Source organism: Gossypium raimondii, chromosome 9 (assembly GCF_025698545.1).
Source record: "Gossypium raimondii isolate GPD5lz chromosome 9, ASM2569854v1, whole genome shotgun sequence".
Taxonomy (NCBI): domain Eukaryota; kingdom Viridiplantae; phylum Streptophyta; class Magnoliopsida; order Malvales; family Malvaceae; genus Gossypium; species Gossypium raimondii.
Window position 1 is genome coordinate 40,874,100 of NC_068573.1, and position 15,241 is coordinate 40,889,340.

At 34.2% G+C, this 15,241-nt stretch overlaps 2 protein-coding genes across 2 annotated transcripts; both read right to left on the minus strand.

The window, feature by feature from the left end:
- Positions 1–269: 269 nt before the first annotated feature.
- On the minus strand, positions 270–1,869 carry LOC105799731 (UDP-glycosyltransferase 73D1). The gene has a single exon (XM_012630423.2). The coding sequence runs from the start codon at positions 1,845–1,847 to the stop codon at positions 369–371; it is 1,479 nt and encodes a 492-aa protein (XP_012485877.1). The 5' UTR covers positions 1,848–1,869; the 3' UTR covers positions 270–368.
- A 1,453-nt stretch (positions 1,870–3,322) lies between these two features.
- On the minus strand, positions 3,323–5,612 carry LOC105799732 (UDP-glycosyltransferase 73C4). The gene has a single exon (XM_012630424.2). The coding sequence runs from the start codon at positions 5,463–5,465 to the stop codon at positions 3,984–3,986; it is 1,482 nt and encodes a 493-aa protein (XP_012485878.1). The 5' UTR covers positions 5,466–5,612; the 3' UTR covers positions 3,323–3,983.
- Between the last annotated feature and the right edge of the window lie 9,629 nt (positions 5,613–15,241).

Consider the following 15,241-nt stretch of genomic DNA (forward strand, 5'->3'; position numbering starts at 1 on the left):
TAGTTGTTTTTATACTATACCCCAAATAAGATAAATATCCATCGTTTTAAATTTTACATTTGTTATTATTAAAAAAGAAAATTTTTAAAATAGGCAATATTTCGTATTTAGAGATTTGAAGAGTCATGCCCTAATTTACGGGGGTTTTGATTTTCTCGTTGAATCTAAAAGACCAATTATCCTTTTAAAATTAAAATACGTGAGACTTAATATAAAAAAAATAAAAGACAAGCTTATTTTCGAGAATTTCGAGCCGTCGTGTACTAACTTACGGGATGCGACATTTTTGTTACCTCGAGATAAGAAAACTTTTACATATTTTGATCTATTTAAGGGATTTTACTTTAAAAAATATATACATTGGCTGGCTATAGTTGATTGACTTGCTCCAAAATGTCCTGCACCAAGTGTGACAGGTTGAGATGGGATGATCCTCCATTTTCTACTGCTTTTGTCGCCATTTCCGCAAGTTCTCGAGCTCTCATTCTCCTCTTTTCGCCTTCTTCTCCGCCATTCATCAACATATCTATGGCTGTCACAATCTGTTCTTTCCTAACCAGCACCCCAAGTTTCTCTTCTTCACCCCATCTAACAGGGATCTCAACCCCAACCCCAACACCTATTTTTAGAATTTCAACAATCAGTTTCTCGTTAAAGAACTGTTCGGAGAATTGTGGCCATGTTATCATTGGCACCCCCGAGCATACGGCTTCTAAAGTTGAATTCCAACCGCAGTGAGTTAAGAACCCTCTTATTGCAGGGTGGGATAAAATAAGAACTTGGGGAGCCCAACCCTTGATTATAAGTCCTCTCCCTTTAATTTTCTCCTCAAAGTTATGTTCTGAAAACCACTTCTCCAACTCATCATTAGCTCGTTGATTACCTGTTTTGACTACCCAAACGAACGGTTGTTGTGATGCTTCTAGACCCAACCCCAGCTCTATCAATTGTGCTGAAACGAGACGGCATAGACTGCCTAAACAAGCGTAAATAACTGACCTTGTTTTCATAGAGTCGAGCCATTTCAAGCATTTGTTGTCATTGATTGATGCTTTGTTGCCTCGTTCAAACTTGTCCAAGTTTATTCTGTTGCATAAAGAAACTGGTCCAATGGCCCAAACCTTTTTCTTTATTGCCTTCTGGTACTCGTTGACACATCCATGCTCGAGTTCATTGAAGCTGTTTATCACAACACCATAAGCATTCATTTCAGCCTCTTGCATCTTGTTGCGAGTATCGTCCAAGTCAGGCAAGCTAACAAAGGTACCGGGAAGCTGAGCCCTTGTTATCTCCACTTTTTGTGGCAATCCTGGAACCCGAAAGCGCTCCGAGTCCGAGGCAACGAAAAGATGAGCCTTGTGTAGCTTCACATTGTGAGAGCTCAACAATGAAAAGCAGCCCATCCCATGAAAAACAATCCTGGGAATGTTAAACTTCTGAGCGGTTTCTGAGGTCCAGGAAAGACACTTGTCTGATATTATGCAGCTTGGTTGCGGCTTTTGCTGTTCCAGGAATTGTTCCAATGGTTCTCGCCACAAATCAAGTGCATTGTAGAACTTTTTCAATAGGTCCCTGGAACATAAAGTGTCGAGATTCTCGCATCCAATTGGAAGTCCCACTTCTTGGCATGGAAATGGAATTTTCACTAGCCGAACGCGGAGCCCTGACTCAGAAGCTCGTTCGATGACTGTGTCGAATCTCGACGCATTTCGGGGAGTAGTGATCAAGCTTACGATCACCCCTCGATCTGCAAGAAGCCGAGCCATGTCAACCATCGGAATCATATGACCTTGTGCCATCAGCGGGATTAACACAAAGTGTAGCTGCTTGGCCGTCACGGAAGCCATATAGTCTTTAGAAATATTGGAAACAAACAACGGATGCCAAGGATGGATCGATTAGGCCTAATAAAAAGCTTAAACGTATTTGCAGGAGGATTGGCACCAATTGCAAGACTTATAAGGTGAGCCCGAGTTTGAATTATTCCGAAAAAGAAAACAGCACTTTTTTTAGTATGTCAAAAAAAACATCTACCTTCTTATAATTTTCTAATCTAATAAAATTAATTAAAATTGACTTGGATTTTCAATTGATTTAAAAAGTCTATACCCAACCTTGTGCAGCACATGATTTTAATTACCCAACTCCACGGTAACATATGGTTTTAAGCCATAATCATGGTACCCAGTATTGGTTGGTTGGGTTATTTAGGGTCGATATTTCTTTTATCTAGATGAGTTTTGATGTTGACAGGATTTCCAGAAATCACACAATGTTCAAACAATTACAATCAGTGGTGACAAGTTTTCACCGCTGTTTCCATTGATTTACTTTTTTTTTTTTAATTTTCTTCAACAAGCCTTTTACTCGTTCAGGGCTTTCTTATATTAATTACTTGTATTGTTAGAATTTCATAAAATTGTCGTTATTACAGCAAAATGTTTTAAACAATCCTGCCTAATTTTATCTTTAAAAAATAGATTAAACTAGTGTTTTTATCTCACATATAAATCAATCTTGAAGCTTGACATATATAAACTTTTTTCCATTTTTGCTTTAAAAACATTGCTATAGTAGCTTTTTCCTAACCTAATAACCAACAACCGAAGTTTATCAAAATGATTTGTCGAATTTAAAGAAGACAATGAAAATGTTCTTGAGATTTTCGGTAAAGTCAAAGAGAAAATAGAAAATGAAATCACGAAGGAAAGGGCTAAGGAGGAAATAATAGGGCAAGACAATAGTTTTGTTGAGTCTATACATATTAATTTTATATTTACTCCAAATAACTTTGAGTTTGATGAAAAATCGAGGGTACTAGAATTTCTTCCATGAATTTTTTACTTTTATTGTATTGGAATTATAGTGAGTTTAAGAATGGTTGGTTAAATATTTGAAGGGGAATCAACACTCTAAAATTGTATTAGCTTTTAATTTGTGCCAAATGTTAGATTTTACTAAGTCAAGCCATTATTCGAATCTTTCGATAATAAAATAACATTTAAGAACGTCTAGCTAAAGACGTTAAAAAAAAAAAAAGCTTACAAAGACGCAACTTCATAATTAACTAATATTTTTATTTATATATTTTTCATTGCATTGCATATAGAATACATCTCTAAGTAGTATAGCATGTTAATTCATTTGCATTTCATTTCATTTTTATTTTTAGTGTTTGATTTGTGTAAGTCTAAGTTGAAAGAGCGAGTCCAGCAACAAATGAAATCTCAAGGTTGGATCGGGCGAAAAGGACAATTTTATAGTTTATTCTTATTTAATATTTTTAAAAAATTATAATTTTATTATCTATATTTTATTCCTCTTGAAAAAAAATTTATGCATTCATTTATTTCAAAACAAAGCCCAGAAACAACAAACGGGCTATACAGTCAAAATGAGCCTTCCCAATAAGCCCAATAACCCAGCAGCAAGAGTTTGCTCTAGAAACGTCCATATGAACAGCCTCAAAAATTAATCAGCAAAACTCCTGAAAAACAACTACAACTGGAGTAAAAGCCCCTCTTTAATTTTTCGTTCCTTTTCCAGAAACGTTAAAAAACTCTCCAGCTCCCTTTCTTCTCCAAACTCTCCTCCTTCAGATTACTACATCGGAGCAAAGGAATCTCATTCTGGCAACACCACCCCCCGCCGGTCTCTTTCCACTGCCTCTTCTGCATATCCAGTTACTCCGTTTCTCATAAATCTTTGTTCCCCGTTCTTCAACCCTTCTGTGGCTAACAGATGGGCTACTCCATTCATCGGTCAGTGGTCGTGCTTGAACTTGCAGGTTTGGAAACCTTTTTGGAAACCTCCATCCGATAACCAAATCCGAACAACATATATTGTTGACTAAGTTTGAACTTAAAAATGAACAGAAAGACAATAGCAGGGCAATATAATTAGACCTTCTTTATTGGTAATACAACAAGATTTTGAATCATTGTAAATGAACAAGTTACTAATGAATTTGTGACCTTCTGGTCTCATGCTACATCTGGACCAGCTATGGTTTCCTGTTGCTTGATATCTTCAATCAGTAGTGCAATGTTAAGATAAGAAGACCCTCCTTCTTCAACAGCTTTCTTCGCCATCTCAGCTAGCTTTCTTGCCCTTTCCCTTCTCTCTTCTCCTTCCTTTCCTTCATCCATTAAACTCTCAACAGCTTTTTTAATATCTTCACTCTTCACCAGCACCCCATATTTATCTTCCTCCCCCATATGCACCACAAATTCCACACCAACTCTAACACCAACTTTCAGTACTTGCACAAGGTGCTTCTCGTTAAAGAACTGCTCGGCAAACAAGGGCCATGTTATCATTGGCACCCCACAACTGATTCCTTCAAGTGTGGAATTCCACCCACAGTGTGTCAAAAATCCCCCAACGGAGGGGTGTGATAAAATTAACAGTTGCGGTGCCCAGCCTCTTATCAAAAGGCCTCTTCCTTTTACCCTTTCTTCGAATCCATCTTCGGCTAACCATTTTTCTATTTCTTCTCTTTTATATCCTCCTCTAATAACCCAAATGAAAGGTTTATTTGATGCTTCCAAGGCGAAACCCAGTTCCATTAACTGAGGAGGTGTTAAACGGTTGAGGCTTCCAAAGCAAACATAGATTACTGAGCTTGCAAACCATGAATCAAGCCATTTCAAGCATTGGTTTTCATCTGTTAGAGCCTCGTTACCTCTTTTAGCTTTATCAATGTTATCCCTGTTGCATAATGACGCAGGACCTACGCACCACACTTTATGTTCTTTGATCTTTTGATATGATTTCGCATATTCGGCTTCCAACTCCTCGAAGCTGTTTACTATTGATCCGTAACCTCCTTCTTCAGCTGCTATTATCTTCTTACTAAGCTCTTTCATGTTTGATCTTGGATTGAGGTTTCCAGGTAACTGCCCTATAGTGAATTCGATTTGATCGGGCAGTCCCGGCACAGCAAAAGGCTCTCCTTCGGAGACACATTCATGGACCTTGGAAGTGCTTATGTTATGACTGCACAAATGAGTGAAACAGCTTTTTCCATCAAATAAAATCCTTGGAATCTGAAGCTTGGAGGCGATTTCACCCATCCAAGTGAAGTGCTTATCATGTATTAGGCAGTTTGGACAAGGCTTTAGCTCACGTAATAGCTTCTCCAGTGGCACCTGCAGCATGCTCATTGCAGCATGGAAGTTGCTCATGAGGTCCATGGATGGGAGATTGTCGACTGTTTCACACCCATCTGGCAAACCGGCCTCTGCAGCCGGGAATCGAAGTTCAAGAACTGAGATGGATAGCTTGGATTCAATGTCGCGATTGACGCCTGCACTAAAACGAGCAGCATTCTGAGGTGTGGTAATTATAGTAACGATTACATTACGGTCAGCCAATAGCCTGCCTATGTCTATCAAGGGAAGAAGGTGCCCTTGGCACATAAAGGGTATCAATACGAAATGAGGTTTGGTAGAGTTCAAGGCCATTGCTAATTGGAGATTTTAAGGATGGCAGATAACTTATCAGGCAAATATGGTTTTATTTTTGTTGGTTCTTTCATCAGCTCATTTTTGCTGTTATATTTATACATGGTTTAATAGTTTGCAGATGCGTAATGGAATTGATTTTGAGTTTGACTGATTCATAAATGCCAACTGAGTACTTTTACTTCCGTTCTACTTGAATTTCGCCTTGGATGTTCAACATGCCATTGTCAAAGGTTTACAAACACACGACAACAACTAATATGAATGAAAAGTAAAACGTAGCTAGCAAACAGGCATCCAGATAATAATAAGTTCAATAAAAACAATTGGATTTCTATTATCATCTTTAACTAAAAACAATTGAAATTAAAAGAGATGCATCAGATTAATCTTACAAATTTCATAATCTAGTATACTTTAAAAAAACCTAAAAATTTTGACCTTAGTCCAATGGATCCATACCATTATTGTATTTAAATTCTAATCTCAACATTGTCTATAGGAACCCAATTTTGCCCGGGCCCAATAATAAAACAAAACCAAATAATCGAATATGGCTTCTTTCTGAAACCGAAATAGTCGAATATCTATTTCAAAAATTAAAAAAACGAGATTTAAGTAACAAACAAATGGCTTTTATTCTTGTCCTCGAGGATGTAAGGCATTGTGTCCTAATTTACAAGACATATCATTTCTTCTCGATTAACCTGAAATAAGCCCTTTTCGCAAAAATTAGTTTAATTAAGTAATGTCTTAATACAAAAAGGGATCGTATTTTAAATTCTCTTCAAATTTTCAATTCTTGATACTAAGACATTGCTTAATCAATTAGGTACCAATTTTGGGTGTAACGAGAATGTTAATCCTTCCTCGTGCGTAACCAACTCCCGAACTCTCTTTTTGAATTTGTAAGACTGAATATTATCGTTTTAACAAATCTAATATTTTACTAAAATGGCCAAGTTTTATGGTGATCCAATCACATCTAAGTAAAAAAGTAGGTGATTACTCCATCTTCATTTTCAAAATAAAGTCAATTTCAAAAAAGGTTTCCACATTGTCAACATCCTTTTTACTTTGCACCAAAATATAAATAAAAATGTCAGCATCATGGATGTCGACACTCTTAAAAAACTGAAGGCATTTAACAGTGGGAAAATTAAGTTGGCTGAAAATCGTACTGGTAAATATAATTCAGCTTACGATTTAGAAAATGAATTGAACATCCTTTGGTACTGCTGTAAACTTCCGGGTAGTTTCTGCTAAGTCTAAAGGGAAAATGGAAAAGTAGTTCTGACTTTTCTTAAAGGTATCATGAATGCTTTGGACCCTTTACTAGAATCTTCTTGAGTGCAGCAGTGGAGCTACAGTGGAAGGTATTCGGTTTTAATTGAAGCATGAGAAATAGAGTTTGATCTATGTTTAAGGACATTAATCATCTTATGGGGCTAATTGAGAGAAGACCATTATAAACCGTAAGAATGATGTATCACAAGCTGTAGATTTCTATGCGAAAGCCCTTTGCAGCCTGGTTGAGCAAAGCAAAATATAACCAAGTTGCCTGATATGGATGTTTTAAACTCTGTTAGGCCTCAGCATTCCTCCCACTGATTTGTGACATATCTTTGATTAGCCGTTTGACAATGAGATAAGGAGATCCCTTGTTTTCAAATGCCTCCTTTGCTAAATTTATAGCACTGAGTTCCAACCACAGTGAGTCAACAACCCTCCTATTGCTGTATGAGATAATATCAAAGCTGCGGTGTCCATCCATGGATTAAAAGGCCTCTCCCTTTGTTTCTCTCCTCAAATTCTTCTTAGACAACCATTTCTTGAACTCATCTGATTTATATCCTTCTCCTAGAATCCGTATGAATGGCCTGTTTGATGCTTCTAAGCCTAAGGCCAATTCAATCAGTTCCAAGGCGGACATAGAGCTTTGTGGCCATGATTCAAGCCACTACAAGCACTGGACTACATCAACCGAGGCTCTGTTTCCTCTCTGAGCCATATCTAATGCGCCTTTGTTACAAAGTGTTAAGGGACTAATAAACCAAATCTGATCCCCTTTTGCCTTCGTATATTCTTCAACTTATCTTGATTCCTATTCGTCAAAAGAATTAACCACGTAACTATATGATACATTAACCACGTAACTATATGATACCATCTCTCGTGTGTTCTTCCTTTTCTTTTAAAACCATCGACCCTGGATTAAGGTTATTAGGTAGCAGCGCTTTAGTCAGCTCAATCCTATCTGGTAAACCAGGCACCAAAAAGGCCAACTGAATTAGTTGCATAGGTGCAATGCAACCCTTGTGCTCCAAGGCAGACATAAGTTACCGAGTTTTGTGGCCATAAATCAGGGGTGCACTTTTTTATTTCTTTTGGTGATAAAAGGTCTTAGTGTCTTACATCAGACCAAAATTACATGGGCAGTATCTATCCCTCGTGTGACCCAGGGTATACTGTAGTAACAGCACTGGGCTACACTTTGATCGTGAATCAAGGCAGACATAAGATTCCAATTTATTTTCATTAATCTTATCCATTCAACCAGAAATCACTTTGTTTTGGCTGTATATGTCACTTAAAACCCATTATGAATGCATAAAAAGTGTTCCATGGATGTCAATTGATTAGATGGGGCTCATTCAGCTCACTTGAATTAGTCTGATTCGTAAAACATGTGGAGTATTTAAGGAAAATTAGGGCTGCCTTGATAAATATGGAAAGTAATATTAGAATATATGTAATTTGGTAAACTTTGATTTTGTAATCTTAGGGGATTATGTAAATCTCTTATGAATCTCAATTGTAGATAGGTTATAATCTCGATCGTCTATAAAATAAACTGTACTGTTGGATTTGAGGATGACGGATCCGTGTATCCATTCTAAATCTGTGTCAAGTTAATTGGGTTAAAAATGTGTAAATTGATTAAACAGTAAATGAAATGAAGTGTGAACTTTTATAGTATGCAAATTGAATTGAGAACAAGCCCTAAGGACCGATCGAGTTTTGATGAGCTTATAGTCTCGAAAATGATTGAATTAGTAACATGGAATTGTGTTTAATGGGTTCAAATGAGTGAATTATACTTGAAGAAGTGAATGATATGTTTAGACATGCCTATGATGTAATAAGTTGCAAAGATGATTATGTTTAAATTCATGTGTATATAAATTGTAGTTTTTGGTATGAGGTGAATGGTTGACATGTACAATTTGGTGAAAGCATGTTTATATGAAACTAAGGTGCTTGATGGAATGAAATTAGGTTAGAAATTAAATATGTGCATTACATAAACTTGTTTATATTGCTTGAATTGTAGAAAATACCATTGAGTGTTTTATTTAGTGTATAGTTTTATTTTTTTCCATGCGTAAGTATAGTAGCTTTCCGGTTGTGAGAGCGGTTGGTCCAATATCCTAAAAGCAAATTCCCGACTTACCAAAGTTTGTTAAGTTATGTTTTGGTATTGAATTGAGCATGTACCTAAGTTGGGTTGTTTTGGAAAGTTTGTTAAGTTATGTTTTGGTATTGAATTGAGCATGTACCTAAGTTGGGTTGTTTTGGTATTAAGCTATGTTAATTGCCCTTTTTGCATAAGATATTGATGTATGAATTGATTAAGTTGTTGGTATGTTTAAGTGACTGATGAATATGTGTTAATATGATATGAATCCCAAAGATGTTAATGATCTTAGTGAATTTGGTAGGACTACTTATGTTTTGATTGAATGGAATTAGAAGCTAGCTTATGAGAAATGAGGCTTTTGTGTATCGTCGAGTAAGGTTTAAACATTCATGTTTGAGTATTGAAATTGGCATGAGCAAGTTGAATATGGAATAAGATGTGTATGTATTTGGTGGATGGATACTTTTGCAGGTCAAGAATATTAGAAATTGCAAAAATAGTGTGTGATGTCGCAACATCAAACGTATGTCATCACGACGAAGGTTAGGCTCCAGGCTACATCGAGATGAGGAACCCCGTCGTCCCGGTGAGGTTAAGTCAGTATGTCACGAAGTGACGAGGAATTCCATCACGTCGCAATGTCAATCTTGAAAATTGAATTTTTTACAATTCAGTCTTGATTTGATCTCAAGTTAACTTTAAGGCTTTCATAAACTCGTATAAGACCCAAGAATGATTATATATTGTATTGTTTGTTTATAATTCTTAAGTTAATGCTTGATGGTGTAAATTGTATTTAATTTGATATTAGTTGTTCCGGCAATGAATGTAGCATCTCGTAACTCAGACCTGACGACCAAATCTATAACATCCACGTTTTAACTCGGGGTTAGGTATCGGGTCAAGAATTAGTATAAAATTTTTGAAATATAATAAATAGAAATTTTGAGTATTAAATTAGGAAGTATATAGATCCAATAAGAAATTAAAAAAATACTCTTTATATAGGAAATTTTAAAATAGATACATTAATTTAGTTGAAAGAATAAAGAAATTGTTGTAGCAAAAGTAGGAATATTAAGTTATGAGATATATAATAGTAGAGGAAAGGAAGGAATGATTAAAAGAAATTTAACCAAAGTGTGATATGAGTCATCCTAGGAAATATGAAAGATGAGGCAGGACAAAGTGGTAATTAGCCAAGTAAATATTTATTAGATGTAATGATGATGGGTAAAAATATATAAAAATAGATGGCTTAAGGACTTATTAGTAATTTGACCATTTTAATTAAAAATGTGAAATATTTTAGTGGAATGGTGTAGAAAAGTGAAGAAAAGATGAAAGATGTATCTTTTCTCAAACACCAAACCGTCACTACTTCTTCTCCCCCCAACTTCCATCCAACTTTTCTTTTAATTCCCTTCATGTCTTTCACCATTGTTGAACCATCCAAGCTTCAAACCTTCATTTTTCTTTGAAATTTCCTTAGTAAAAATTAAAGAGGCTAGCGAACAACTTTATTTCATGAGAAAATTTCCATAGATGGGTTAAAAGAGAGAAAAATATGAGTTAGGTTTTTGGGTGGTCAAAGAGCTGAGGTAAGAAAGGATGAAATTATCATTATATACATGTTTATTTATATTAAATAGTATAAGAAAGTCACTTGGTTATAGTTTTAACATATAAATGTTATGTGTTTGATATGAAAATTGAAGAGAAAGAAAAGAAAGGAGAAGATAAAATTGAAGGAAAAGGAAAGGAGAAGATCAAGGAGTGAAGGAAAACAAAATACATATCTCAACCTTTTGTTATAAGTACTACAATATTTTAACTTATTTTTATTTAAATGCTTTTACTATGATATGAAATTACTTAAAATAGGCATGTTAAATATATATATATATATATATTTGTAAATAGATAATAAATGGGGATTATGAAATTATGAAAATTGTAAAGAAAATTATAGGTGGAAAATATTAAATGGTATATTTGTTTGAACACAAATTAATGATGTTGCGGTAAAAATATGTGTAACAACTTGATTTTCAGTCGTGTCAAAATAGTGGTTCGCGGCCACTAAATCCGGTGAGTAAGCTCGTAAATTTTATTATTTAATATTTACGAGTCATATATGGTTTTAAAAAAAATTTTGAATTAGTAATTTATGGGTTATAATGAATTATTAAGTTCGAGTGATAAAATCTTGGTTCAAGTGATTTTAGAAAATGAGGTATTAGGACCTTGTTTCTATAAACCGGCCGTAAATATTTTTATAAATATTTACGGAATGTCATTAAGGTTGTATTAAAGTTTCGTTGAAAAATTTTAACGTTTCGATAATTAATTAATTAAAATGACTAAATTAAAAAATGTGTAAAACTTGCTAATTATAATAATAAAGTGACTAAATGGCTTGACTAATAAATAAGGAAGAACTTAAGTGATAAATATGCCTAAATTAATGGATGAGGCAGCATATAAATAAAATAATAATAAAATAAAAAGAAACAATGGTAAAATTGTAATTATATTGAAATTAAATAAGACAAATTGAAATTTAAAAGCATTCTAGGCTTTTCTTCTCCAATTTTCGGTTTAAAATAGACAAGGGAGAGAGCTCAAGTTGGTTTTTAATATTTTTGCCTCATATCAAGATTGGGTGGAAAATCGAGAAAAATAAAAAATTACCAAAATACCCTTAAATCTTAGTATTTCTGTAATTTATCCAGGTAAGTTCATACGGTTAAAAATTAATATTTGTATTAATTTGATGAATGGTATTATGCAGTTATTTTATTGTTGAAAATGAATTATTGTTGGAATTATAATATTGAATTTAATATTCGGGTTGAATGGAAAACGAGATTTGAGTACATTCGTTATTTGGCGTATGACGCTATTGAAGGAAAATATCGACAAATTACCCAAGTAAACCGGAGTTCAACATTTGTTGCGGACTTTCGTGTTTTACTTTTTGTTTAGCACTTTCGAGCTTCCGTTCAGCTCTCACGAGCTTCTGTTAAACTCTTATGAGTTTCTGTTTAGCTCTTACGAGTTTCTGTTCAGCTCTTACAAGCTTCTGTTCAGCTCTTACAAGCTTCTGTTCAGCTTTCGAGCTTCTGATTGGCGTATTTGGGAGGCCCAGCTCTTATGAGCTTCTGTTAACGATGTACTCTTATCCTTAAGTCGTTCTTCGATTTGGGAAAGTCTTAGTAAAGTGATTTATTTAATGAATTTGAAAGTTATCCAATGATATTCTAAATGGTTCAACGGGCAATGTTCTGTTACGAGACGATATGAGTTTGATACGAACTAATATAGGTATATACATGAAATACATGTATATATTGATATATACATGAAATACATGGAAATGATGGCACATGATATATTGATATATTGATATATTGAAATGGATGATATATGTATATGAAGAAATGGTAAGAGAATGATATGTATCATGACATGAACATGTACGAATATCTTTGATATATTGATACATGGAAATTATGTAAGTTGAGACGAGTAATAAAATCAAGTGTGACATGTTGAGATAATAAGGTTATCGATGTTGAATTTATATGAAATATGTTCAAGTTTGCTAACAAGTGTTGTTGTTTGATGCTTAGGCAAATGCCAAGCTGTTGGTTGAATGGTAATATGTTTAATTATAAGTTGTATTGAAATGGTAAGTGTTTAAATGAAAATATGCTTGAGCTCATGAAAGATTGGCAAGGTTTAAAGTTATTTAAAATCCTACTATGCTAGGAATGATATGTATAAGTGATGTTGGGGATTTATTCACCTTATGAGTTGTTGAATATAGCTTCATGAATCTTGCAGTATCGATATTGGATTATTCTTGATATGTATAAATTTTATTTTTGAAATGAATTGATATGATTAAAGTTTATACGAGCTTACTAAGCATTCATTGCTTACGTATTTGTTTTTCTTTACTTTTCAGATTATCGGAAGCTTGATTGGGTTGGAAGCTTGTCAGAGTTATCTCACACTATCCATCGATTTTATCGGTCTTTTTGGATGTTTTGATTTTGGTTATAATGGCATGTATAGGTTATTTTGGCTAAATGTTAGCCTATATGTATTTTGTGGAGATTAGCCACTTATTTGGCTTATGTTTTGGCACATTTTGGTTTGTGCATATTTGCCTTATGTGGTGATGTGTGGTTTAGTTTATGGTTGTATAATGAAAGGTAAAGTGTTAGCTAAATGTGCATTTATATACATGTGTTTTAGTATGCGATGAGTTGATCATAAATCGGTACCTTGATATGTAAGGTATATATAACTAAATATGATAGTATTTGAAATACATTTTGGCATCAAATGGTATGTTTTGGTAGGTAAGTGACTTAATTTAAAATAATGCAAATTAGTTTGGTAAACCTTGGGTACAAATATGTATATAAGTTATACATATGAATATATTATATACATGAGTACACATGTTATAATCTGTCATCTGAGGTGCCTAAAGGCATATTGGTTGTGTGTGAAGATATTATATGTGAAAAGCTTGATTTTAGTTTGTTTTAGTGCCTAATTTTGGCTTGTTTATATGCACAATGTTAACTGAAGGTACATGCCTTTTTGGGTGAGAAAAATGGCTTATAAAATAGCCTATTTTCATCCACACGGGCAGAGACACAAGCGTATGTCTCAGCTGTGTGTGACACACGGCCAGGTGACACGGCTGTGTGTCCCTTGTATCTTTTAAAAAGAATACAAGTCAATGAGTTACACGGCCTTAGACACGTGCGCGTCTCTTGACCATGTGAGTCACACGGCCGTGTGACCCCTGCAGTGTTGAAAATATTAAATGTTTCTGAAATTTTTTTTGAGTTTCCTATTTAGTCCCGATTTGTTTCTAATGTGTATTTTGGGCCTCGAGGGCTCGTATAAGGGACAATATGTTTAATTTTGATTGGTTTCTAACTTGTATATTGTGTGATGTGAAATGTTTGAAATTTCTGTCTATTTGTTCTGTAAACTTCGGTAATGCTCCATAACCCTGTTCTAGCCACGGGCTCGGGTTAGGGGTGGTACAATATGTGTGAAAATGGTTTAATATTTGTAATTTGTGAAATGAGGACTAAATTGTAGATGATGGAGAAATGTCAAATCTTTTTTGAAATACTTGTGTAAAGTATTTAAATGTATGAAATTCAACTTTTACAGCCAAGTAGACAAAAATTAGAACTACTAGGATATTAGTGGCATGGCATTAAGGGACCCTAGTGCGCTCTCCAATTATTAGCACATTAGTGCTCTCTGTTTAGCACATTCGTGCTCTCTGTTTAATAATGCATAATAGTGCACCTTTGTATTTGTTTTGTATATCCGATGTGTTCTATAAAGTCTACTATGGGCTAACAATATGAGTTGTGAACAAAAGTGAATCATCAATGTGTTGAGGTAAGTTTGATAACTTACAAAAGGTAAGTTAAATTTCATTAAAGTAAGGTATAGTTAAAGAAACTTGTATGTGTGTAAATATGTATTAGTTGAATAATTTTAAAATATTATGTTATGTTTCATTTATCTATTTAATTCTTGTAGTGCTTACTAAGCTTTCATCAGCTTAACGCGTTTATTTTTAACGCGTAGGTACAATTAGACTCAAAGAGGTAGAGTCGGGTTAGGAGATCTCTCATCTCATCACATCCTCAAAAGCTTCAAGAGTAGGTACCATATTTTGAATTAAAATGGCATATACATAGGTAGACCAAATGTGTTCCCATGTGTTAGGGACTAAAATGCAAACTCTTGAAACTCTAACTATTTTGGTTTACTTGAAGTATTTTGGTCTATATAAAATGAATTAGTGAAACTATAAGTATGTTTGCAAATGTGGTTTGGTAATATGTTGATATTGATTGATTTTGAAGTGGTTTTAAGTAGTTTAATACATTTTGAATTGGTCTTGAGTATTGAGAAGAATCTATATAAATTGCAAGGGGTTTAGTGAACTTTTAAACTGATTTTTGCCAAATTTTACCCAAGGTATCGATACCAAGGGTATAGGCATCGATACTGAAGTTTTGAAATACAAAATTACTGAAACAAAATGTGATTTTGGTATCGATATTTTTCCCCTTATTTTGAGTAAAAACAATGTTAAAACCATTTCTAAACATATTCTAACATCCAATAATGACCCCACACATTTATATTAATAATTTTTGGATTAATTAAGTTAAAATACTATGTATAAATGTTTAAATTAAACAGTATCTAGCCAAAATAGTTTTGGCACCAAATGTAATAGTCTTATACCAGGTCGATACAATCGGACCAGGTGTAGGAGTGTTATAGGGTTGAATAT